This window comes from Apostichopus japonicus, chromosome 17, assembly GCF_037975245.1.
Source record: "Apostichopus japonicus isolate 1M-3 chromosome 17, ASM3797524v1, whole genome shotgun sequence".
Taxonomy (NCBI): Eukaryota; Metazoa; Echinodermata; class Holothuroidea; order Aspidochirotida; family Stichopodidae; genus Apostichopus; species Apostichopus japonicus.
In genome coordinates this window covers 30,498,606-30,525,252 of record NC_092577.1, presented here as the reverse complement: position 1 = coordinate 30,525,252, position 26,647 = coordinate 30,498,606, and the positions used below count along the sequence as shown (strand labels likewise).

At 39.8% G+C, this 26,647-nt stretch overlaps 3 protein-coding genes across 5 annotated transcripts in view; 2 read left to right on the top strand and 1 right to left on the bottom strand.

Annotated features, from left to right (window-relative positions):
• LOC139954749 (polyadenylate-binding protein 1-A-like) overlaps positions 1–17,577 on the bottom strand; it is a 30,558-nt gene extending 12,981 nt beyond the window's left edge. Inside the window, exons 1-9 of the mRNA XM_071954670.1 lie at positions 17,365–17,577; positions 16,728–16,846; positions 16,250–16,484; positions 15,567–15,671; positions 14,048–14,164; positions 10,207–10,413; positions 8,976–9,228; positions 8,713–8,819; positions 7,763–7,801 (exon numbers count right to left, since the gene is read on the bottom strand). Coding sequence (XP_071810771.1) covers positions 7,763–7,801; positions 8,713–8,819; positions 8,976–9,228; positions 10,207–10,413; positions 14,048–14,164; positions 15,567–15,671; positions 16,250–16,484; positions 16,728–16,846; positions 17,365–17,562 — 1,380 coding nt within the window. The 5' untranslated portion in view covers positions 17,563–17,577. The remainder of the gene's footprint in view (positions 1–7,762; positions 7,802–8,712; positions 8,820–8,975; positions 9,229–10,206; positions 10,414–14,047; positions 14,165–15,566; positions 15,672–16,249; positions 16,485–16,727; positions 16,847–17,364) is intronic.
• LOC139984564 (meiotic recombination protein REC114-like) lies at positions 949–7,763 on the top strand. 3 transcript variants are annotated; one of them, XM_071998504.1, is made up of 6 exons: positions 970–1,220; positions 1,789–1,872; positions 2,447–2,530; positions 2,931–3,098; positions 3,647–3,721; positions 4,401–7,763. In XM_071998504.1, exons 1-6 carry the CDS (start codon positions 1,113–1,115, stop codon positions 4,584–4,586), a joined length of 705 nt encoding a protein of 234 aa, XP_071854605.1. In that variant the 5' UTR covers positions 970–1,112; the 3' UTR covers positions 4,587–7,763. The 3 variants fall into 3 exon arrangements, with proteins under 3 accessions (XP_071854606.1, XP_071854605.1, XP_071854607.1); XM_071998506.1 differs by having other exon boundaries at positions 1,051–1,209; XM_071998505.1 differs by lacking the exon at positions 1,789–1,872 and having other exon boundaries at positions 949–1,220.
• Positions 17,578–23,098: 5,521 nt separating the features above from the next.
• Positions 23,099–26,505, top strand: LOC139984565 (meiotic recombination protein REC114-like). The gene is made up of 5 exons (XM_071998507.1): positions 23,099–23,244; positions 23,803–23,886; positions 24,336–24,503; positions 25,056–25,121; positions 25,791–26,505. Exons 1-5 carry the CDS (start codon positions 23,137–23,139, stop codon positions 25,974–25,976), a joined length of 612 nt encoding a protein of 203 aa, XP_071854608.1. The 5' UTR covers positions 23,099–23,136; the 3' UTR covers positions 25,977–26,505.
• The last annotated feature ends 142 nt before the right edge of the window (positions 26,506–26,647 follow it).

Here is a 26,647-nt window from a genome sequence, read left to right as displayed (position 1 = left end):
CAAAGTGAATTAATCAGGTCGCACGTCCGGAGTCTATGCTTGCTAAGTTCTGCAATACCGCCCATATAGAGTCCTTCCGGGAAACATTTCATCCGTATTTTGATTTTAGGTGCCATGAATGGCCATCCGGTGTCGGGTAGCGTATATAGCGTGCGGAACTTCTACAATGCCCGTACTAACAGCCATCTTACTCAGTGACGAATTCATGACAATATATAGGGTATTTATATAAGGAACGGAGCTTCACATATACAATGAATCATGTCGTAAGGCTTATTAGTCCGTTGCACACATTTAATGTAGCAATGTAATTGAAATATATAAGTGCCAGTCCATCTTCTTGTTTCTGTGCTTTTAACACAAACACGTTTCATTGATCCACTCTGCATAACAATTAAGTGGTTATTTCATTACCATGTATTACCTCAATCTGTCTTAAACGTATCTTATAGCCATCAGAACACTCGATCAGAGTCAGTTGGGCTATGGTAGGGATTAAGGTGGGGGGGCGGTGGGAGGGCGGTGGTTTAAATTGTCTGCTTCTTCTTTTGAAGTGAAGTAATAACGTGTCATAATATGTGGACCTACCATATGTCAGACTTTTGAACTTTTGGTCTGTGCTTTTGTATGATTCTCGAGGCTATAAACCCCTCTATAGAAATTTAGTTCTATATGGCCATATAGGACTAGCACTAAACGGGTCGGAAATTAAGTTTGAGAACTGATGCGATATTTCCATAGCCCACTTCTCCGCTATAGTTTGTCGGTACCTATTATAAGTTTAAAGGTAACTACAACTCCTGAAATGTATAAATTTCTGTGATAGGCATGGGCAGAGCTGTATATAGGCTCTGGGCATTGGAAATGGAAGGAGCCACCTACATTAGCTTGAGGTCTCACGCATGCGCAAGCAAGCATGTATTAGGCTGATCGTACGTACGTACACAATAAGTAATTTTCACGTACACTCAACACCAAGCGAGTAGTACAGTGTATGTTTGACACACAACCGTACATCAACTGTACAGTACAAGCCTTTATTACGGGCTCGACCCGTACCTATACCGATAGGCTTGACTTGAGTATGGTGTTTCTTCGGACCGATAGTCACAATGAAACTGTCGTGGTCGTTAAAACGTTACGCTCGTTTCATGTTAGACAGAAGGAGCTTTGTAGCGAGAAAAGACAGTGACGAGCAAGTGCAAAATGGTGTGTGGAAGGTCCGTATAATATTTTAGCAAATAATACTTCTAGCTTCACTTCCGTTGAATTGGGATGATGGTAGAGCTTAGCCAACGGTAGCATGAACCACTGATCTGTACACTAAGTGGCATGAACCAACAGTAATTCTAGCCTAACGTTGTAGGCTTAGCCTGATACAGACCTTCATTGCTACTTGGTAGGCTATGCTAATTTAGGACTAGGCCTAGGCCTAGTCAATGATGAATGTGAATTCAATACAGAGTATCAGGCTAGTGCTGCGGTCGACACGGTATGAAGAATAATAAAAGACAGACAGTTGTATCATTGGGGGGTGGGGTGTGGGGGGGGTGGGGCAGGCATGGGCTAGTCCTAATTAATTAAGTTTAATGAAAATTTTTTACTTATATTATGAACATTATTTGGCTATGCTGCATGCTTCATTGATTTTTCATTTCCATGCATGAATGTGAAACCAGGTATCCCCTTCCCCAACACAACCTTAGCTTGACGCAAAGTCAGAACTTTACACTTACAGTGGCACAAGCCTTTTGTTTTTCACTCTCTGTCTCTCTTTACTATGTTTAGAACTGGTCAACAAATAATGGGCAGTTTAATATCTCACTAAGCGACACAGGGCAGCTGCTGATAACTCAAGGAGATATCTGTTTGGTAGGTATATGGACCCTAGTTTAACACACTATTTTACAATAAGCAAACTGAATACATTTATTTAGCACAGGGGAAAGGGGAAAAAATGAGACGGATGAAAATAAATGACAAATTATTTATAGGAGTGCATTGATAGAACAAAATGATTGCTAACTGTAAAACAAGTTTAAAGACATTACACAGACACATATAAAAATATATAAAAATATGTATGTCTTCCAGCTCACTACATATTCAATTTTATAAATATATATATTTATATATATATATATATATATATATATATAAATATATATATATATAAATATATATATATATATATATATATATATATATATATATATATGTATATATATATATATATATATATATATATATATATATATATATATATATATATATCTATCTTGAAATATAATGCAACTTTGTAAAGGTATATTGATCTAGTTATTTTATCATTAGACATAATTGTGCATTTGTGAAGAATTAAATCCCAATTTTCTATTTGTTCATTATATATAGTGTCCTTTTATCCAATCTGTATAGTTGAATTCATTTTTCCCTCCCTCCTCAGGAAAACCTGCTGTTAACGAATTCGAAAGACAAATTCAAGATTTTAATAAAGGGAGATTCTATGTTGTTTGCAGTAAAACTGAAGGTAAGACCGTCCTGTTGATCAAGTAACTCAGTATTCTTTACGTAATCACAGCATTTGATCGACAGAAGGGTGGGGAAAGAGGGGGGGGTCGGGTGCTTACACTGTACAAGCGAGGAGAGAACGTAACAATCCCTGATTGTAATTTGTTGCCCACAATCTCATGAATGATTTCAGCTGCCATTTACCGTAAAATTCGACAACGAAATTAGAGCCAACGCTCCAGACCCGTGTACATGTGTTGATTTTGTTTTAATTGGGAGTGAGAATGGTATACTTGCGACCTTGACTTTCAAACTCGAATACTTTCAGACAGAATTTCTCGACTTTTTTTGGAAAACTGTGAAATGTCAACCCTTCTTCATGCGGTACATATGTCTTCTTTGTTTTTTTTTTACAACAGAATGATGTGAGGCGCTTTCGAATAATGTTTGCAGAGTCGGAGAGTAAGTCTGTATCCGCTGAGCACTTTTGCATTGAGTGTACTACTGCCGTGAGGAAACACTGTCCTGTGAGGGTTGTAAAACAAGATGGAAGGACTGAGCATGACTCTGATACAGTAACTTCACAGGTACTTTGAATAGAATTGAAAAGGTGCCACCTCCCTTTAAAATGCACCTTTCAAATAATGTAATATTAAAAAGTGCTCTGTCTCGGAAATAAAAAGAAGGCTACTTATCTTTTTTTTTTGGGGGGGGGGTGGTTGAAAAAGTACAAGTGGCCATTAAAGGGTGTGAAGACTCGCGCACAAAGAAACTGCTCATGCCGGTAATCTGACCTAGTTTCGAATGAGGTGTAACAGAAGTGTTGGACACCACCATCGATCCCAGAAAATACACGCACAGCTTGCTACCGTCGGTAATTAGACACTAGTGTACAGTCAGTACATACAGCTGCGGTCAATACCCACAGCTGCACAGTGTCTGCATTTTGTAGTGACACGAACAAAACGTCACTTGCAAGCAACAGAAAGTTAACTTTTTCAGATGGCCGCACGCAGTTTGGGGCGAGTCTTCAATGCTTTTAAAAGTTAAAGAGACCACTGTACAACTCCCATTTGTAAATGCCTGAATCTGCATCTGACTTGATATCTTAGTACTTCTCATTTAAATCTTTCAGTCTTCAGCATTAGATGCAGCGCCATCGTCTCAACAAGATATTGAAGGTGAAGTTTCTCTGAGTAAAATGGTGGAGGTATGTATACTGCTTTATAATCTCTAATACAGTAATACTCACATGTCAGCCTAAAAAAAATATATATAAAAAAATGATGTAGTTTTCCTCTTCCATTGGCGCTGGACGATATGAATTTCTTTCTTCTCGTGATAACTACAATTAATCGACCATCGAGGATCAGCTACACAAAATTTTGACTGCTAGTTAGTTGGTCCAAAAATAGAGAGAGAGAGATGCTAGGGTTTCCAATCAAAATTGCTACTTTATGATGCTGTTGAGTGTCTGGTGTGCGAAGTTAAGTGTGATGATGTTTCTTCAGTAGTTTCTAAGCAACTTTGTTTTACCATAATCGCACTTCGGTTTCTGATGAAAGGGAGTGGGGGGGGGGGGGAGGGGATGCCTTCATGGCCTCCTCAGGCCTATTTGAGAAGGTGGTCAGATACTGAGATAAATTCTCTTTGGTTTGAATCAATAATTGCAATTAAGTGATTGCAAAATCAAGCTCCAATACCAATATTTTCATTTTGTACATGCTTTGCACATGTTATGACCCATTGTTGAAAAATGTTCAGTTTGGTTCATCTCGACATGAAGTTGACAGAGTGTTTGTGTAATAACCAGTGTTAAGATATTCGATGGGCTTCTGCTGGTTTCAAAGTTTTTTATCGTTTGCATTTCATCTCTTTACCGAGGATAGTTGTTAACCAGCGGAGACTTGACAAGATTGCCATGTGCTTATCAAGGTGATTTATGCACAGCGCCCTCTACCATAGAAAAGGATTCCCTCGGTCGTTTGGTTAAATGGTGTCTCCTGGATCCGGAATTTCCTGCTTTCGTTCAGCAAGTTGAAACACAATTCAAGAAGATATCGCAAGAGTGTTGAAACATGATTCAAGAAAAGCAAGACATTGATTAAAACAAACAAGCAAAAATGTGTTCAAAAAGGTAGAGATTCTTTCACAGTCACAGGTCAATGGTGAACCTTTTAATCTACAATTGGATTGCTGGTGACCTTACTTGTGGACAAACTGAGAAGAATCAACATATGCTCTATAGAAGAATGTTGACCAAAAGTGGGTGTGCAAAAAAGTCATCATCCTACTACCCCCACTCCCCCCCCCCCCATATATGCTAGAAGTTCTTATGATCTTTTTACGTTAAAGCTTTCACAAACTTCCAAAGAATACCAATGTGTGGGGAAGACTTTCCAACAAACCCCACAGTAACTTTCCAAACAGCTGATGGCATTGATGTGATCATATCTGTTCTTTACGAAATGAGGAGTGATATGTCATTAGCCATATCAATCGCGAGAAACTAATGTGTCCCTTGTTTAAAGGTCCAAGCCCTGCCGGTTGGATCACTGAGCTTGCAGTCAATTTATGCCTGAGTCCGCCCCAGTACACCAATATATGAAACATATTGTCCTTTCCTCAACTTCTGCACCATTGTAACAAGTTGCCGGTCTTTGTTCTTTCAAAGGAAAGAAAAATATGTGCTTGTTAGAAGTTTCCTAAAAAGAAAAAGCTAAGGAAATATTGACTGCAATACTAGCTAGGCAAAATGGAATGAGATATTTATTTTGTCTCAAAAGAACATTTTTCTGTTGCAAATATCAGTTTTATTTATATATTCATAACTATTTAATCTTTACTCGCTTCTTTTCTTATTTATTTACATCATTTACATATCAACATGAATAGTTAAAAACCAGTATTAATGTTCTGCTTCTTGTAAGTTGTTAATCTTGAGATAAGAAATGTGAATATTTAGTCCGCTTCATCAATTAGTCTTCTTTTTTTCTTGAGAAGAGATCGACCTATTCAATCCCGGATCACATTTACTAGGAAAGTCTAGCATTTTTACTGGTGGCATGGATGATTAAATACACCTCACCCATTTGGAAGATCACTGTCAATTTAAGGGAGGGACACAACATTCGTGTCCAGTAACTTGTGTAACAATGGTTTTGCGAATGGTGCAGGAGGGGGGAGGGGGGTGGTGCAACCCTACTTGGCTACGTACCTGATCTGTCGTGGGTGGTCGTTAGTCGCCAGACACGTGCTTTCCATGTCAGAATAGATAATGTTACCAGAATGAAAACATTTCATGGTGCCTTGCTGCTGCTCATTGATTTGATTAATAGGGAACACTCCAAGTGAGTAATGCTGAAGCATTCCCTTAAGTTATGTGTACAAACTGTTGTTACCAAATAATGCTAGCCAGGGCCCTTCATAAATATGCATGAACCATTTGTAGCACACATCGGCATGTGTCTGCTAACTGCAAATATCACTAATCCAAGTTGAAGATCAAACATATGTTTCCCACATAAGTAACTGCAGTTTGATATATAATTCCTCACCCAGTGAACTCATCATTAGTCATGGCATGAGCAAAAAAAAAAACCCAATTAGGTTCACTTACTCACTAAATATGGTGAAATTTTTAATCATACGAACTTGTTAGTTTTTACCTAAATAATGCAAAGTCACACCTCATAAATACACACGTTATCAATTGCAACACACATCGCCTTGTGTAGGCTACGTAACTCACGTTTATGAAACTGTGACTTATATGATTGTCTAGTTACTGGAATTTTAAGATTTCACATTTGACCCAATGACCTCATTAATATTCATTACATGAGCACCAAAATCAATAGGGTTTATCTCATCATCATGGACCACCCACCCACCAAGTATGTTATTGACCAATCATTCCCTTATCCAGTAAACTTCTGTTACAAAAATAATGCTTTGCCCCGCCTCCTCATAAATATGCATGATATCAACTCAGCATGTATAGGTGTTCTACCAATATATCCATACCAAGTTTGTAGAAACTCCCAACTTATGGACGCCAAGTTACTGCAATTTGAAGATTTTGACGTTTGACCCTGTGACCTCATTAATATTCATGATATGAGCACCAAAATCAAAAGGGTTCATCATCTCATTATAGACCACCCACCCACCAAGTATGGCATTGATCAAGCATTCCCTTGTTGAGTTATCGTGCATACAAACTACTAAAGTGTCACACACATACACATGCACACGTACACACCGACCTGATTACAAAGGTTCCTTTTGCTTTCATCAAGGAACCATCAGCTTGTAAAATTGCAATAAAAAGAGTTTAAGTCCGGTTCAGGCTGAGCAGAAATTCAGAGGTTGCCTAAGAACCTTTTTTCGCTCCTCGGCAAGCAACAACCGAAATTCCTTACGTAAAATAATTTCCTCTGTGTCTTCATGGATTATTTGGCATCAAGGACTGGTATTTAGTTCTGAAAGAATGGGTTAGAATATTTGAAGAGCTTTGTTCACGCATATCGTACAAGTAGTCTCAGCCAAGGGCGGCGGAACCGGGGGGGCACAGGGGGCACGTGCCCCCCACTTTTCCTCAGGTTAAAAATGTGCCCTTTTTCTACATAAAAATTGAGGTGTCTCAAGTTAGCAAGAGGCCAGGGAACCAGAATGAACACTCGGGAAGGGCCGTTTCCGGCCATCTGAGGGGTTTGTAAAACCAAAATTTTTCTTGTACGCTCCGCGCCAAACTGATGGTGGCGCTCCGCTCAGATAGTCGTGCATACAACTTTGCAAATCCTGGCTACGCCCCTGACTTCTAATGAATTTCTGTGGGTCAAACTCAAAGCTATTTCGAATGGAAAAATTTGCTAAGATATTAACAAGAAATAAACTCTAATTTGGAAGATTCCTACATTAGCAACTAGCATAATTTCACCTCATTTTGTCTCAAAAGAAAACTTGTTCCTTGTTTCCCAATTTGCACATTGGACATTGCAGTGCTAGTATGCATATTTTCCTTGAGGGGGGGGGGGGGGGCGTTGATGGAGTGATGTGTATACGCAAATAAGATAATACAATAAGAGTTATAAAGGGTACTAAATATAAGGCTGCATCAGTCCAATCGAATTTCTGCAAAGTGCCCTTTGATGTCGGTGCCCCCCCAGATTAAAAGTGCTTCCGCCGCCCTTGGTCTCAGCTCAGTACTTCTCTCGGATTTCTTTTAGGCTGCTCCAGCATAAAGTTATCTGCCATTATATTCTTTACCATTCGTATCATCTTCACACTGATAGTGAGAAAAAAGAAAGAAGAAGAAAAAAAATCTACCAACTTCCTTCTTTCAAAGAAAAAATTATTCTTAAATTAATCATATATAATTTGTTATTTACATCAAAGGAGGTTCAAGGGAAAACAACGAAACTTTTGGGTTTAATCCTATACAAAACAAATATACGTCAATCGTCATCAGTTGCTATTGTGACAAATTAATTAGAATAAAACAGAAGCAAATAGAGTAAAGGCTGATTAAAATGAAAAAGCACCCGGCCCGCAACACAACTGACACACAACAATTAATGTTACCCACACACTGTACCGAGGCAAGATGCGAAGTACAGCGTCACACACATTAAAATAATTATAATTGCAATTTTAAGTATTTGACCATGTGACCTCATTAATATTCATGATATGAGCACCAAAATCAATAGGGTTGATCAACTCATTATCGACCACCCACCCACCAAGTATGCTATTGATCAATCATTCCCTTGTTAAGTTATCGTGCATACAAACTAAAGTGTCACACACATACACTTGCAAGAAACCAACAACATTCTTTCAGATATTTGATTTTATAAAACTCTGATCTTTGATGAACAGAACACTGACTGGTCATGTTTCACAGGAACTATCAACAGATGTTGGGGAACTTTAAGGATTTAAAAGCCTATAAACAAAGGCAATACAGAATACAGTTTTCAATTACACTCAAATCATACTTTTCAATAACATCTGAAAAACTTGTCAAAAGAGTCTTCTGAATCAACAGCCCATGAAAAAGAGCATTGGTAAAGCCCACTCACACCCCACTCCCCCCCCCCCACCAGCATCATGGCATTCAAACAAAGCCATGCTGCATTTTAGAAACTAACAACACTGAGTGAAATTGCTTGGTTGCAAGTTGGTTTCACTTACCTCTGCACCAGAAGCTTGGTTTCCACTGGGTCCTTGAGGGAACTTGTAGGTTGGTCTCTGGGTAGCGGTGGCTCCACCCACACGCATTGCCTGAGTATTGGGTACCCCTACATAGTGAGAAGTAATGGAAAATAGTAATGATAGTGAAAATGATAGATTTATTAGTAATAGCTCTGATGGCATCACACTTAAAGCCGACACTTAAAGAAATAATTTCTCAAACTTTTGATACTTCATGAGAGAAAAACAAAAAGATGTATTACCTTGAACTCTGCCTGATGGAGCTCCCGGTACATTGACACCTCTAGGGATGGCAGCACGGATCTGAGCCGGAGCTCCAAACTGCCGGGCAGCTCCGGGCATAGCCTGGTAGCCTGACTGGCCAGCAGGGCATGTCTGTGCAGTAGGCCAACGTGGGTTATGGAATTGGGGTATCTGTCCTGCGTACAGGTTACACTGAGGCACTGTCTGGTAGTAGTTGAACCCTCCAGGGTAGATTTGACTCATCTGCTGACCCTGGAAAATGGAATGAATGGCAGAGGCAAAGGTCATAAGCTACATAAAATTTGTTGTAAAAATAAGCCATTCATGAAATACAGATATAGATCATATATCAACAATCACTTCCAAATTCAAAAAGAGTGTATACACCATGTTATCTCTGCAATTCTCTGGGATCATATACAATAAAGTAACAGAACACAGTCTAACCATGCTCCAAAGTAACCTTGCTTGTGCATCTTTTGATAGAGCGAATAGTTAAAATCTTCCCTCAAAGGACTAGCATAAGGTCTATTAATTAACTACCAAACAGACCATTGACAATACAGAAAAGTAAAATTCTTTCAAAGACTCTACAACAATTGTAAACACAAAATACTTAGGACACGTCTACACAACAATTCTGATTCTCCTTGCTAGTAAGAACAATATTATTAAAATATGGTCAAAAAGATTTTCACAACCTGTTGCGCTCATCACTGGCACAACTTTTTTTTTTTTAAAACAGCATTTTATTAGATATTCGATTTCATTAATATCTCTGATCTTTATGAACAGAACACTGACTGGTCTTCTTTCACAGGAACTATCCATGGATGTTGTGGAACTATGGATTTTACAGGCCTGTTGCCTTCTGAATGTTTCAGTGGTAGAGCCATCAAAACGTCTGCAGTAGTTGAATGAGACAAGCAGGTCTGGATTAAGAATATGTGGGTGGGGCCATAGATCATATTTTCTTTGTGAACAAAGGGGGGGGAGGGGGAGGAGCATAATGTTGATCAAAGCTGAAGCGGATGATCCTTATACAACGTTGGAAGCTTGAAGTGTTGGATAAAGTCCATTAATAGGCTCCAATTGTTAATTTGCAAGGAATATACCCTTGCAGGGGTCCCTGGCCGACTTTTCCCATGCTCATAAACCACCACTGGAGACAAGCACCGAAGTGGCAGAAGGCTGGAAAATACACATGAATCAACAACACAAATAACTTACTCGAATTCTATAATTCATGTTCAATCTCATGTACTGAGTGGCCAGCTGGGCTTGTCGAACCTCCTTGCGCTGGGCCAGGGCCACATACAGCGGTTTGACGGAAATGATGCGGTTATTCATCTCGGTCACTGCCTTGATGGCCTCTTCTTGTAAGGAGAAGCAGACAAAGCCAAATCCACGGGACACCTCTTTGTCATTCTTCATGACCTGGGAAGTAGATGTAAGAGAATATACATACATTATTAACCAAAGATGGCCAAAAAAGGAAAAGGGCGAGAAGGTAACTATCACTGAGATCACAAAACAGTGCCATTCTGACCAACAAAATAAATACTACTGTGGATTGAGACTATAAAACTTTGGGTCAACATGTGGTGAGCCCTATTGCTACAGACAACTTGGAAAGTTTTACGTTGCAGTTTTCAACGCTCTGAATTTTGTCTGTGATAAATTCTATGGTTCCTTTGCATTAAAGAAAATCTACCATACATCTGTTGGGACTTGCATGGAAATATGACCAATTTGCACAGCATTATGCAATACGATACACAGGGTAAATTATTCACCCGACAGACATGGCCGATTGAAGCAGAGTATCCCCAAGCTTACCGAGACAAAACGGTAACTTGTACATTATTCACAAAAAGACAACACACAAATAGCCTGTTCCCACAAACGCGGGCTTGCTTCACTCTTGATTGACCTATCGAGGCGAGGGCAAGTTGATCCAATCTTTTACTCCGTGGGAACGGGGCAAGCCCGAGCTTGATCAAGCCCCTCATGAGAGGTGGGGTTAAGACAGCTAAGCCCGGGTAAACGTTGACCAATGTAAATAAACTATTGCCTCGGGGTGTAAAAGATCCGATGGATTTTATCAGTTGTGGTTTCCGCCGCTTGCTTATTTCTGTATCGAAATAAACTGTCTATTTTCAAATTGGTTGTGCATGTGTACAATGGACCGATGCAGTTAGAATGAAGGAATTACGTAAGGCATTGCTGAGTAGTACACAGTGTAGCTGCCCGTGTATATCCGCATACATACAGTATAAAGTTTGAGTTGCTTTCTTGAAGACGTCCAGATAATCGGAAAGGACATTATTATTATTATTATCGATATTTTCCTGTACAATATGTCACAGATGTAGACAGAGCGAAGTATGTGGTCGGACGATGAAGTATTCGCATTGCTTGGCATTTGGTGCGACGCAAATAATATGTCGAAACTTGATGGGACATGCCGCAACGCTCCAGTGTACTGAGACATCTGTATGCGTATGGGAGGGAAAGGCTATGGCAGAACGGTCAGCCAAATAAAGTACAAACTGAAAAACTTAAGCTAGGTTTACTTGCTTCTATTTAACGATAATCAGGAACATAATATGTAGTAGCAAAGACAAGACGTAGCCTAGTTACTAACTCATCAGGCCCGTAAAATTTTACAATCTAATAGGCCTATATCAAAGAAAAAATTTGTAAATCACATACCAAAAGTAAATATAAAAGGATAACTAGAATGCATGCATTCTGGGTTCAGTAAAACAAGAGCCACATCACACATGTTTGCTAACTTAAAAAGACAAGACTTACAATTGACCGTAAAGAATTATTGCATGTGTAAATATACCGATGCGGGAACATGTTTATAGGCATGACATGATGTGCTGAACTTTTTCCCGCCGTTGAGACCGGGTGTCCCCAAGTCAAAATCATTGTCAATGAAGCTAATTGTAGTAAACGTGCATATAAGGGAACTTTGGGTGGAGTTTACATTCGCTATCTACAACGCTGATGAATGACATTTACCAGTTGAAATATGTGATTGGTTAATTGCTATCATCTTAAAACATAAACCAGAAGTCAACTAGCGACCCAGATATTGACGCAGGACCAGCTGTTTAATGAGTGTAGAGCTCGAACTGCAATCGTGGAATGATGCCAAATATCGGACTTTGAACGAAGATGGATTTAAGTGCGCATAAACTTTGTAAAGTTTGTTTGAAAAATTTGTGAAAGCATATGAATTCAAATTGAGTAGAGGGGAAATATGTGGGTACAGTTATTACACATGGAATAGTTGTAACCGCAGTAATCGTTATCAATGGCATATATTTAAGAAAAATGTTATAATTAAAACAAATAAGGAAAAATTGCTGAAATAAAATTCACGGATCAACTTTACAGCAAAGGATAACAACAAAGAGTCTTCTGTTAAAACTTTCGTCGTGTTACACAAAAACCACGAAAACACTGATGCACTACATATATGACAGCTCAACGATTTTTTTAAAACATATATAATTTATATTGAATTTCACCAAAAATTATCAAAGAAATTAATCTGTATTCAAACTCGGTACTTGTCGTGATTACTGCAGGAACTGTTTGGATCGTGGGTTATGTCTCAATCTGCATTTGCAAAGATGATGTCACGTTCTTCACTGTTCAAGTATATTTGAAATATCCATCCTAAACGATTAAAAATCGTTTCTCTGTCAAACGCATATTTGGAAAATTATTTTTTGGTTTTAAAGGTAACGTATATAAGGGCTACCAGACAATTCTTTTAAAGATAGCATATATACTGTTGTTTAACTGGGGACGGGGGGGTGGGGGGATTATCGGGATTTTGGCAGATCAGCGAGTTTTCGTTTCACGTCATTCAGAATATGGTCCGAAATAAGCAACAACAAAAAACAACAAAAGATAACGGTGAACAAAAGATATGACGTGATACACTTGTAAGATTTCCCGCGACCATCGTTTGGGTAAGCACTAATTTCCCGCCAATTTGTAAAGTGTAAGAAATGAATTATAAATGCTGCTTAGGAGTCATCTGATCATAAGGGGATGTACAAAATACTTTTTCTTCTAGTAGTTATGCGTAGGCCTACCAGGTGGGATGAATGTATATTTAGCCAGCATGAATTGATCTAGTAACAAAGGTGGAGTGTTCTAGACACACAAAGCCTAGTCGATGAGGAGAATGTTCGTAAAAAGCACACCAAAACCAATACGTTCACTTTGAATACTGCGAACTCTGTATTAGAAAGCAATAAACAGGAAATCTGCCACCGTAAAGCGTTTAGTCTACACTCCATAACTTCTTTGCTGCAATACTAGCAAACTACACTGCAGTGGAATTTCTTGTTGGCAACTTGCCAAGAAAAGTGTTTACATCTATGTCAAGTCCAATGGTACAGTATAAAACAGGTGCGGACATCGAGTTCCAACAAAACCATTTTCAGCATGTCTCGAGCCCAACCCAACCATTTTGTGTTAGGGGTTAAATATTTCTTTTGGGTAAAATGTGCAAACAATTTTTTTCCAGATTTGTTGGACCAATTGTACGCACCCAAAGTCAGCATATCTGCTAGATATAATTGATATGATTATATTTAGGTTTTCCATTTTATTTGTTTTCATCTTGGAAACTATGAAAGATTTTTTTACTTAACCCCCGCGAAAAGTCGTACCACTCAAAATATTGCGCTTCAGATACAAACAATGATTTCCCTGCCCAGTGCATTGACCTTTTCAAAGGTGGTAAACGTTGGCCGTATCGGGAAAGCCCCGGTAGAAAACAGCGTGTGTGCGCTGCTTGGATGATATTTGCATGTGTCGAAAAGACTCACTGCATAGCTGTCGATCACTGCTCGTATTCTCTATTGCAATAACCTGGTTCGGACGTTTTCCAAGGTTTTCCAAGCCTGCCGCTATGCCTGGAGTTAACTTGTTGAAAACGCGGGTTCAAATTGCAGGGCTTATCTGCGGTTACAATTTTAGCTCTACCTATGCTTGCTTGAAGGAACGGCGTAAAAGAGTGGCAAATACACAATCTTACCTTGGCACTGGTGATGTTGCCAAAACGAGCAAACTCTTTTCTGAGTCGTTCGTCGTCTATGTCATCATCGAGGTTCTTGATGTACAGGTTCACACCCTGAAAACGATTGCTTCTCTCCTGTCAAATGAAAAAATGGAAACAAAATAAATTTCTTTAACCCTACAACAACACCTGACAAGTTGTTGCATGTGGTAGGAATTTAAAGGTTCACTGGTTCAGTAAGTGACAACACTTTGGTGTCTTTCCCACTAGGTACTGCCTCACCTCCTGAATCTTACACAAGGCTATGCACATTTTCTCCAAATGTGTTGTAAGTTTCAGGAGCCAACTGCAAAAGTGCAGCTATGTGGTATAGGGTTAAAATGGACAAAACCATCATAGTGAAAACTGTTAATGCTTTTTTTTGGGGGGGGGGGGGCTTGGGGGCACCTTGTAGAACAATGTTTGGAAAAGGTATTCTACTCATGAAGAGGGTAGCCTCCACAATGCTAGAAGCTATTACTTTCATTAAGTTAGGAATTTCACATTCAAAAGGTAAGCTAACTTCAAGGCTACTATGAAGCATACACAATAATGATGACCTCATGTTAGCCAGCTTCCTACAGTAATCTAGCAACTGTAGCTCTTGCAAAAGGTATGGTCACCACTCCCCCTCTCATTTGATAATTTAGGATGAGGGGGACATTTAAAGTACCACAAACCCCAAACAGGAGTTGTTGTAGCCACAACTTTTCAGCAGTTTGGTTTATGCTGTCATCTTCATCTCACACGTCTTAAGAACTTTGCCCGACCGTAAGTCATATCATATAGAGAGAAGAGTTCTGACTTTTTCAGACTAAACTTCAGTGACTCTCAAGACCTAGATAAGAGACTTTCCCTTTTACCTAATGGTCCTGTCTTCCAGACAAAGTGTGAACCATGTGTATAACTTCAGAAATTTTACTGCAATACAGTTTTAACATCACTGTTAATAAATATTTCTTGGAATGAACCAGTTTGCCCAAGTACAGATTACGATACCGCTCAAAATCCAAGCAGAAGATAAAAAGAAATATCGTTTTGTATGTAACAGCTATAAATGCATCCCACCATGACCTACTTTGGATTGAACAGAATGGGGGCATTTCCAGCTTGTCCGTGACGCATCCTTCATGACTGCAGTAGCGTGCATTGTTCTATGCTTCTGGCGCTACAGTGCGCAGCTTGCGTGCGACACGCTACTTTTGCTAGCGTACATTGTTTCAAATCGCACGCGATCCGTTTGCCTTTCGCGCACTTAAAGCTGGACCGCGCAGCACGCTGTAGCGCGCAGCTTGCGTATATAGTTTCAAATCGCCCTCGATCCGTTTGCGTTTCACGCGTGGCACGCTGGAGCGCACAGCTTTCGTGCGACGCGCTACTTTTGCTAGCGGACAATGTTTCAAATTGCACGCGAACCGTTTGCATTTTGCGCACTCTTCTAAAATCGCACGCGTGCAGACATGGGAAATATTTGTAGAGGGGTGTGTGTGACACCTACCTGACGAATAGCTTCAAATCGAGCACAAAGCTCAGCGCTTCTCACGGCTCGTCCAGCAAAGAGTTGTCTGCCACTTTGTTCTTTACCATTCATATCCTCTACACACTGATAACGGAAGGAAAAAAAATAGGCTGAAAGGTTCACCTTCTATATGAATCTAACACGCAACAGTACCTTTCCATCTAAGCAATTTAGAGGGAGCATTGTCAGCATTCTAGCTATAAGCTCAAAACCTGTTTATCTTATGTAACAACAAGAGGCTGTACTCCAGTACTTTCCAAGAGGCTGTACTTCAGTATTTTTCAGATTACAAGAGGCTGTACTCCAGTATTTTTCAGACTACAATAGGCTGTACAAACCACTTTTTTCCAGACTACAAGAGGCTATACATTTCCCAAACTATGAGAGGCACTCCACAATTTTCCACACTACAAGAGGATGTACTCAGCTATTTTCCAGACAGCAAGAGGCTGTGCTCCACAATGTGGCAATTCAATCCTTACAGCTGTTTATCTTATGTAACAACAAGAGGCTGTACTCCAGTACTTTCCAAGAGGCTGTACTTCAGACCCATAGCCACGATTTTCACCTTTCTCATCAGTAGCTACCTGTAAACGGGGTAGCAAAACATGGAAGTTGTCAGTGAATAGTTACAAGTTAAGATAGTTGAAAAGTCCACTTACCATATTGGCGGCGTCGTGGCTTTCAAACGAAACAAATGCAAAGCCTCTGGATTTGCCTTCCATGTCTGATATCATTTTAAGGGACAGGACCTTTCCATAGGATTCACATATCGTTCGTAGGTCTTCCTCGCCCAGTTCCACACCAAAGTTTCTGATGTAAACATCGGTGTACTTCCGTGCATGGTCGCCGGTACCTGAACTTCGCTCACGTCGAGGGATGAACTTTCCTACGTAGCTGTTTAAAGGGTTAAATCAAAAGATGAAAATACAAACACACTTCTTTGGGTTTTTAAAAAAAAAATTAGTTTGTGACAATATGGACACAGGAGACAAATATTTTACATCAAACAATCTCTGAGCACTAGTCTGTTGATGGCTTTCCTTTAGCATCACATAAAATGACAGCAACAAGAATAAATACAGGATCATTCTATATTGTATGTGTTTACAAAGACGAAAGATTAAATGGTAAACTTACACTTTTCGGCCATTCAACAACATTCCATTGACCTTTTTGATGGCTGTCAAGGCCGACTCTTCAGTTTCAAATTGTACCAACCCATAGCCACGATTTTCACCATTCTCATCAGTAGCTACCTGTAAACGGGGTAGCAAAACATGGAAGTTGTCAGTGATAGTGGCGCTATATGTTATAACAAAAGCAACAAATCAAAGGGAGACATGAAGTGTAGGGGGGGGGGGGCATGGTGTTACAATACATTTCGTTGCATGTTACTTATAAATTGAGTTTAAAAAAAAACAATAAAAAAACAACCATAATATGAGATTCCACATCACATTTGCCAACCAATATCAGTTGCTTGGGGGAGCTACTGTGAGGCTTTTTACCATTTTACTACAACCAATATATACACTGTGTCAGCTTGTTGTTCATGAATGATGCAACTCTTTTATTTTAACATAAGATCAAGTTTGATCAAGAAGGGATATGGTGGTGCCAGACAAGGTGAAACCTATATATCGAAAAGAAATATTCCAGACTGTTAGTTGAAACGTCACATATATGTGTCATCAAGATGGAAAATCAGCATCCATTGAATATTCCTGAAAAAGATGCTACAGCTACAATTGTATCAAGTCCAAGGTGTGCTTACCTTACATGACAAGATGTTGCCAAAGGCAGAGAAGGTATCGTACATAGCTTTGTTGTCGATGGATTTGTCAAGATTTTGGATGAAAATATTTCCCAGACCAGATCGCATGAGGGTTGGATCACGCTCTTCTGTAACTTCGGGATGAAGGTCACCAACATAGAGAGAGGCAGTTGGGTAGTTTGGACCAGCGGCATTCATTTTGAATAGTTATGGATGAGAGGCTTACAAACTGCAGAGAAAAGGAGATAACAATCAAAGAAAAAGGCCCTAACTTAATCAGCCAGACATCAAAGATTAGTAGACAAACTATGATAAGACCTCTGGATAGAAACAGGATTCTGATATTTTGTGCCAGAGTGTTAAGTGTTTTTTCTTGTGCAAGGAACTCAAAAGGAAACGGTGGACACGTGCAGAAAATGCTACGTTTCAGCTAGATGTTCACGCGGAACTTTGCCAACTCAATACTTTAAACATAGATGAATAAGACCAATGAAGTCGGCGCATCAATTTCTAAGTATATCATCTATGGCCAGATGAAAATATTTTGCTACAACAAAATGTGCAGTCAACAATGTATCTTATTAATGACAATAGAGTATTTAGTTATTTGAGATGACAATAATACATTCAAATTAATACAGGCCTATCCATGTTCATGGCCAGTTCGTGTCTGAAGCAATATAAAAAATGATAAGTGATTTGATGAACTTTTTTCCAAGAATGAGAATAAATGATATAAAATGTTTGTACCTTTGGGTTATGTTTGTTTTCTCTCACATGGAACATTACTCTGCCTGGGTGCCATTGTCATTTTCATGATAACTGTGCCCAGCTAATGCCCCTGATAAATTTCATATTCTTGTCCGTCAAATGTAATACTGTTAAGATATCAAAGTAAGCCTTCAATATACACATATAGGTCAGATTACTATACATCTGGAGTACAACGACTCATATTCGTGGTCAATGCTGGAACCTGCAGAACAAATCTTGTAGACTTGATGTCATGAAGTACAGCTTTTCTTGTAGAATTGTTGATGTTTGGAATTGGTCGCTAGAGAATGTGATGTCTGTGTTTTCAATCGGAAAAAGCTCTAGAAAAATTATGGTTTGGTCAAGATGTTACGTTCAATTATAAAGCTGACTTGCACGTATACCATATCCTGGTAGTCTTAGCCAGCCACGACCTGGTGATCAGTAACTACATCAGCCAAGAAAGAGGAAATATGTTTAAGATTTAGCAATTTTTTATTAAGAATTGCAGTGAATAGCTGAAGTCGAAGGATTAACATTTTACCACACAAGTTTTAAATTTTGAAATGTACGTAGGGGAATATGCGTAGGAGCAGGGGGGGTATAGCCCTCAACCAAATATTTTTGTGAAAATTCGGGCAATATGCTGAAAAATTTTCGGGCACCTACTGAAAGGAAAATAATTTGCAATGTGTTTTTCAATGGTTAAACTTATATTATTGTACCCAAAATCATTTTTATTGTAACGACTGCTCCAAAATCATTACTAATATGGAAGAGTTTTAACACGGAAAATGGACTCCTATGCCTATGCGTAGCGACAGGGGGTAGCTGTATGTTACCACACCTTTTATCGTCCGTCAGCAAGTTGCATATCATAGGATATTGTTAGGCTAAAAGCTTAGGCACCATCCAAAACGCGGAACAAGATTGGAGATACTTACGATTAAGTCAAGAAAATGCTTCAAAGAATGAAAATGAAAGTCAATCCGACAGAAAAAAAGTCCAATGATACTATTTTCTGCACGACTTTTTAACCCTTTCTAGATTTTTTACTTTTTATAGTGGTTATTGAGGACTCCCAAGACCACACAACCATAGGCTCCGCTAAGTCTTAGCAAAGAAAATTCACCGTTACCTTCGAAGGTGGAATATCTTTTGTGTAACTTGCTGAAGTGTTAGACAGCCAACGATTTCAACGATATTGTTTGACGGATTTTGGTGTACATGCAAAGTCATGATAAGTTCATGTGCATTTGCGCGTGACCGTAGCGAGAGGTTATTTCCATTGACTTTATTTATAGGAGGTAGTGTAATAACTATGCTTTACTATTCCTAGCATTGGTTGGCTGCCCGCCGGCGAAATTTTCTCCCAGCGCGGTAAGGTCACCATTTGCATACCTCGCTTCTCATTGGCTGGGTCTTGCACTTTTGATGCTGAATTGGGAAATTCTTGCTAACGCTATGCGTATGTGTATGTACATGTACATACACGTACACGCAGTGGGTCGTGATTCGCATACACGTACTGTTTGAACTGGCGAATGTCTTGAGACAACTTTGTTTAACAAATGTTAAAACCCTTTCTAGATTTTTTACTTTTTATAGTGGTTATTGAGGACTCCCAAGACCACACAACCATAGGCTCCGCTAAGTCTTAGCAAAGAGAATTCACCGTGACCTTCGAAGGTGGAATATCTTTTGTGTAACTTGCTGAATTAGGTGTTAGACAGCAAACGATTTCAACGATATTGTTTGACGAAGAATTTTGGTGTACATGCAAAGTCATGATAAGTTCATGTGCATTTGCGCGTGACCGTAGCGAGAGGTTATTTTTATTGGCTTTATTCATAGGGGGTAGTATTATTACTATGCTGTACTATTCCTAGCATTGGTTGTCTGCCCGTCAGATCGGTCGTTGCATGTTAATCCCGTGTGATCGCGCCGTTAATTCGGAAGTGCGCACGCGCAATTTTTAATAGCAATGAATATTATTGAGAACACCTGTTCATTTTGTATGGTGGAAAACTATTATTTGACTTATTCCATATTATTTTTTTTTTATAGATAAAATGATGGAGTCAGTCAAATACATAATTGTGCGACCTTACATAAACTTTAGGAGAGTTAACTTGCAGCAAAAATACATTCAACGGGTCTTTTTTTTTTAAGAAAAGTCACCCAGGAATTCCCTGGGCACGAAAACCAAACTACCGAACGACTGATCCGCTCTCAACCCCAGCGCCCTTGCATCGGGACTGTGACTGTGTGATCGCAGTCAGGTGTGCAGCGACGTAGCCAGGAATTTGCAAGGGGGGGTTGGCACATTTTTGCGGTTGATATGGGGGAGGGGTCTAAGATCTGGTGCAAGGTTTTCCCAGTTTCATCATTATCATATATATCATATTATCAGCAGATTTTGTTTCCAGTTTGAATTATTCTTTTACATGTTCGATCTTTTACATATTATATCAGAAAGACAATCATATAGTGCTCTTTTACAATTTTATTCCAGTAGGATGATTCTTGTTTATTGTCCAATATCTGGACTTTAATACATTTGACAAACTTAACTGATGGATGATATTAACTTTCATAATTAGCAGTGTAATAATTATTTATAGGAAGCGCGTATCACGTACGATTGCTAGCTTAGCTTCATAACATGCTGTTCGTGCAACAACTTATGACGAATCATAGAAAGGATGAGAACGCACGTTGTCGTAGTCGTTGTGCATACGTTTCGTGACACTCCATCGAGTGCGGTTAGGTAGGCATGTGTTTTATTATGCAGTGGCCAACTGCAGGCTTGTAATAGGCTATAGGCTAATTTTAGCTAATTGCATCTGCCAAACTAAGAAGCTGAATCAGTAGGCCTGAATGTTACTACTATTATCGAGTTAACGGAGCTGACGAGTATTCAAGGTCGAAAGAGCACTGACAAAATAACATACCAAAATACAACAGTTTTTAACATATTTTCGACACTGGGAGCAGTCGCTCCCACTGCCCCCCCCCCCCTGGCTACGTCCCTGCAGGTGTGCATTCCCCTCGAAAGGGAACAGATGATACACATGATCTTAGCCAAAAGGCCGAGAAGCGACGGGTTTTATACGAAGCCTTACCCAAAAAGTTCACAAACGAATGACTCACGCATTGCATTGTAAAGAAAAACATTTCCGCGTTTTCAACCTGCACTTACTGAAAAAGTCTCATACCCCTACTTCTCCCTTGCGCATATGTGCGTGATTCTTTGCCTGTTCACGTTTTGGTTTTTGGCGTGGCCCTGTTTTGCGATTTTTTTTTGTCCTTGGTTTCTGTTGCTAATCTACCTTTGCCTTTGTTCTTTGACAAAAATTTCACATGCTCTACACTTATCGTAATATGCCGGACACTGCCGTGGTGCATGAGACAGGCCACAGGTACCACATTTCTTTTGAGGCTTTCTAAGGGCATGGACTGTTAGATCTGAATCAAGTGTAAGTGATCGTCTGCTTGCAACCAGGGGCGTCAATCCGATTTGCAACGTGGGGGGGGGGGGACGTAATCGATTCGAGTATTCCGGCCGTAAGTACTATCTAAGCGGGGCGCGACCATCGGTTGGCGCGCAGCGTACCAAGAAAATTTCAGATTTCAATACCTGCCAGATCGCTGGAGATGGCTTCTTGCCAGGCTGGATAGCAGCCATCTAGTTGCGTGATTTCGTGTGAAAATTACAAATTCGTCACTCAGGAAATCTGCAATAAAGTCCATGCGACCTTCATTTTTGGTGGATTATTTCTTTTATTAGTGATTCCAATTAGAACCCAGTGCAAGTTGACAAATGATGCGGCGAACTGGAACCCCAGCCCCATTTTGCCATATGTTTCAGGTTAGAATACCCCTCAATTGTTCGAACCCATGACAACTAACAATCTGTGAATAAATTTACTTCGAATTGGGCACATTATATTGCACCAAGTCGGTCACGGAATGACCCCAGGGACTCAGATATAGGCCTATAGCAGGGATGGGCTTCCTTTTTGAATGAATGGGCCAGATTTTAGAAGCGAAAGATTGACAGGGCCGCACCTAACCAACGACCTGCTGTTGATTTCAAACCTTTGCCTTCGAGGACGTACAAGAAATAGGTGTGTGTACTAATCTGTATTCACAAAAAAAAATAATGTCAATACAGTCCAATTGATAATTAACGGTGATAATAGACCTACCTGACAGCATCATAAGTGCAGATAAATTATAGGTAGCTAGTTCGTTTTTGTGATGATGTAAAAAATCACTGGGGGGCCGCATGTGGCCCGCGGGCCGTAGTTGCCCACCCCTGGCCTGTAGGAACGATGTCCCAAAATGTCTCCGGACATATAGGCGAAGGAAGCTATCCGCCGCGACTTCATGTGAGTTTCTCGACTTGCCGTCCTGGGAGCCGTACCACAAAATTGGTGCATTTCCTCATACGCCATTATTAATAATTTAAATAACTAACTAATTAGGCACAGCCCAGATCCGAGTTCGTATAGTGAGCCTAGCGCAAATTTGGCGAAAAGTCGTCATACGCCAGCATGTTTAACCACCAATGACTCTTAATACCACCCGTGAGTCCGTGACACACTTCCAACGGAACTGTGTCAGTTTAAATGTTTCGCTAGATCTACGAGAATACATTTCTATGAAATTTGAAACAAGGATGGCAAGACAAACCACTTTAATTATATTTTCAGGACCTCACACATGCGCATGTATTGACAGACTTAGAATAGGTCCCATGTGAGTGGTGGCTAAAGTGATGAAGGCATCCAAATAAATCAGTGGTTGTTCGTTGGAGTACTCACGCAAGTTACCTCGGTTGCTAGGTGGACCTACATCTGGTAATTGTATGAATTCTGGTCGGAGCGTCCTATGTAACCACCGTGTACCCAGGAACGTAGCTAAGGCCTGATGATTGAGATGGGCGGGGGGGGGGGGGGGGGGGAGCGTGTAGGCTTGACTCGAGTATCGTGTTTCTTCAGACCGATAGTCACAATGAAACTGTCGTGGTCGCTAAAACGTTACGCTCGTTTCATGTTAGACAGAAGGAGCTTTGTAGCGAGAAAAGACAGTGACGAGCAAGTGCAAAATGGTTTGTGGAAGGTCTGTATAATACTTTAGCTAGTACTAGTACTAGCTTTACTTCCGTTGAATTCGGATTATGGTAGAGTCCAGCCTACGGTAGCTTGAACCAACATTAGTTTTAACTTCTAGGCTAACGTTGTCGACTTAGCCTGATGCAGGCCTACATTGCTTGGCTATGCTAATTTAGGACTAGACCTAGTCAATGATGAATGTGAAATGCAATACAGATTATCAGGCTAGTGCGGCGGTCGACGCGGTATGAAGAACAATAACATTAACAAACAAACAGTCACATCATTGGGGGGGGGGGGTAGGGGGCAGGCATAGGCTGGTCCTAATTAATCAAGTTTAATGGAAAATGTTTACTATGTACATAATTTTGGCTATGCTGCATGCTTCATTGTTTTTTCATACCCCGGGCCCCAACACAACCTTAGCTTGACGCGAAGTCAGAACTTTACAGTGGCACAAGCTTTTTGTTTTTCACTGTAAAGATTTAAATCCCAATTTTTCTGTTTGTTCATGATATATATTGTACTTTAATCCAATATGTATAGTTTTTCCCTCCCTTCTCAGGAAAACCTGCTGTTAAAGAATTTGAAAGACAAGTTCAAGATTTTAATAAAGGGAGATTCCATGTTGTTTGCAGTAAAACTAAAAGTAAGACCGTCCTGTTGATCAAGTAACTGAGTATTGTTTGCGTAATCATAGCATTCGATCGACAGAAGGGTGGGGAAAGAGGGGTTGGGTGGGGGGGGGGATCAGAGTACTTATACTGTACAAGCGAGGAGAGAACATAATGATCCCTGATTGGTCACGCTTACAAGTTACATTATGGCCCTTCTGTATAATTTGTGCCCACAATCTCATGAATTATATCAGCTGCCATTTACCGTAAAATTCAACAAAAGAAATTGGAGCCAATGCTCTAGACCCGTGTACATGTGTTGATTTTCTTTTTTAATTGGGAGTGAGAATGGTATACTTGCGACCTTGAATTTCGAACTCGAATTCTTTCATACAAAATTTCTCAACTTTTGGAAAACTGTGAAATGTCAAGCCTTCATCATTAGGTACATATGTCTTCTTTGTTTTTATTCTTATAACAGAATGATGTGAGACGCTTTCGAATAATGTTTGCAGAGTCGGAGAGTAAGTCTGTATCCGCTGAGCACTTTTGCATTGAGTGTACTACTGCCGTGAGGAAACACTGTCCTGTGAGGGTTGTAAAACAAGATGGAAGGACTGTGCATGACACTGATACAGAAACTTCTCAGGTACTTTGAATAGAATTGAAAAGGTGCCACCTCCCTTTAAAATGCACCTTTCAAATAATGAAATATTAAAAAGTGCTCTGTCTCGGAAATAAAAAGAAGGCTACTTATCTTTTTTTTTTGGGGGGGGGTGTGGTTGAAAAAGTACAAGTGGCCATTAAAGGGTGTGAAGACTCGCGCACAAAGAAACTGCTCATGCCGGTAATCTGACCTAGTTTCGAATGAGGTGTAACAGAAGTGTGCATGGACACCACCATCGATCCCAGAAAATACACGCACAGCTTGCTACCGTCGGTAATTAGACAATAGTGTACAGTCAGTACATACAGCTGCGGTCAATACCCACAGCTGCACAGTGTCTGCATTTTGTAGTGACACGAACAAAACGTCACTTGCAAGCAACAGAAAGTTAACTTTTTCAGATGGCCGCACGCAGTTTGGGGCGAGTCTTCAATGCCTTTAAAAGTTAAAGAGACCACTGTACAACTCCCATTTGTAAATGCCTGAATCTGCATCTGACTTGATATCTTAGTACTTCTCATTTAAATCTTTCAGTCTTCAGCATTAGATTCATCTCAACAAGAAATTGAAGGAGAAGTTTCTCTGAGTAAAATGGTGGAGGTATGTATACTGCTTTATAATCTCTAATACAGTAATACTCACATGTCAGCCTAAAAAAATATATATACATAAAAAAAGATGTAGTTTTCCCCTTCCATTGGCGCTGGACGATATGAATTTCTTTCTTCCCGTGATAACTACAATTAATCGACCATCGAGGATCAGCTACACTAGTTAGTTGGTCCAAAAATAGAGAGAGAGAGATGCTAGGGATCCAATCATAATTGCTACTTTACGGTGCTGTTGAGTGTCTGGTGTGCAAAGTTAGGTTTGATTATGTTCCTTCAATAGTTTCTAAACAACTTCGTTTTACCATTATCGCACTTCGGTTATGATGAAAGGGAGATGGGGGGGGGGGGGGGATGCCTTCATGGCCTCCTCAGGCCTATTTGAGAAGGTGGTCGGATATTGAGATAAACTCTCGTTGGTCTGAATCAATAATTGCAATTAAGGGATTGCAAAATCAAGCTCCAATACCAATATTTTCATTTTGTAAAGCAATATTTCGTGCTTTGCACATGTTATAATCCGTTGAAAAAAGTTCAGTTTTGTTCATTCCGACATGAAGTTGACAGAGTGTTTGTAATAACCTGTGTTAAAAAATTTGATGGGCTTCTGCTGGTTTCAGAGTGTTTTATCGTTTGCATTTCATCTCTTTACCGAGGATAGTTGTTAACCAGTGGAGACTTGACAAGATTGCCATGTGCTCATCAAGGTGATTTATGCACAGCGCCCTCTACCATAGCAAAGGATTCCTTCGGTCGTTTGGTTAAATGGTGTCTCCTGGATCCGGAATTTCCTGCTTTCGTTCAGCAAGTTGAAACACAATTGAAGAAGATATCGCATGAGTGTTAAAACATCATTCAAGAAAAGTTAGACATTGATTAAAACAAACAAACAAAAATTTGTTCAAAAAGGGGAAGATTCTATGACAGTCACAGGTCAATGGTGAACCTTTTTTATCTACAATTGGATTGCTGGTGACCTTACTCGTGGACAAACTGAGAAGAATCAACATATGCTCTATAGAAGAATGTTGACCAAAAGTGGGTGTGTGAATAGCTCATCAGCATCATTCTACTACCCCCTCAACCCCATATATGCTAGAAATTCTTATGATCTCTTTATGTTCAAGCTTTAACAAAGTTCCAAAGAATACCAATGTGTGTGGAAGACTTTCCAACAAACTCTACAATAACTTTCCAAACAGCTGATGGCATTGATGTGATCATATCTGTACTTTACGAATTGAGTAGTGATATGTCATTAGCCATATCAATCGCCAGAAACTATTGTGTCCCTTGTTTAAAGGTCCAAGCCCTGCCGGTAGGATCACTGAGCTTGCAGTCATTTTTTGTCTGAGTCCGCCCCAGTACACCAATATATGAAACATATTGTCTTTTCCTCAACTTCTGCCTCATTGCAATAAGTTGCCGGTCTTTGTTCTTTCAAAGGAAAGAAAAATATGTGCTCGTTGGTAGTTTCCTAAATAGAAAAAACTAAGGAAATATTGATTGCAATACTAG

Bases quoted from the DNA above. Each gene is read 5' to 3' on its own strand.
- LOC139984565 (XM_071998507.1), top strand. From the start codon at position 23,137: ATGAAACTGTCGTGGTCGCTAAAACGTTACGCTCGTTTCATGTTAGAC. The intron at 23,887-24,335 runs GTAAGACCGTCC...TTCTTATAACAG, and splicing joins TGTTTGCAGTAAAACTAAAA to AATGATGTGAGACGCTTTCG. The intron at 25,122-25,790 runs GTATGTATACTG...TACCGAGGATAG, and splicing joins CTCTGAGTAAAATGGTGGAG to TTGTTAACCAGTGGAGACTT.
- LOC139984564 (XM_071998504.1), top strand. From the start codon at position 1,113: ATGAAACTGTCGTGGTCGTTAAAACGTTACGCTCGTTTCATGTTAGAC. The intron at 2,531-2,930 runs GTAAGACCGTCC...TTTTTACAACAG, and splicing joins TGTTTGCAGTAAAACTGAAG to AATGATGTGAGGCGCTTTCG. The intron at 3,722-4,400 runs GTATGTATACTG...TACCGAGGATAG, and splicing joins CTCTGAGTAAAATGGTGGAG to TTGTTAACCAGCGGAGACTT.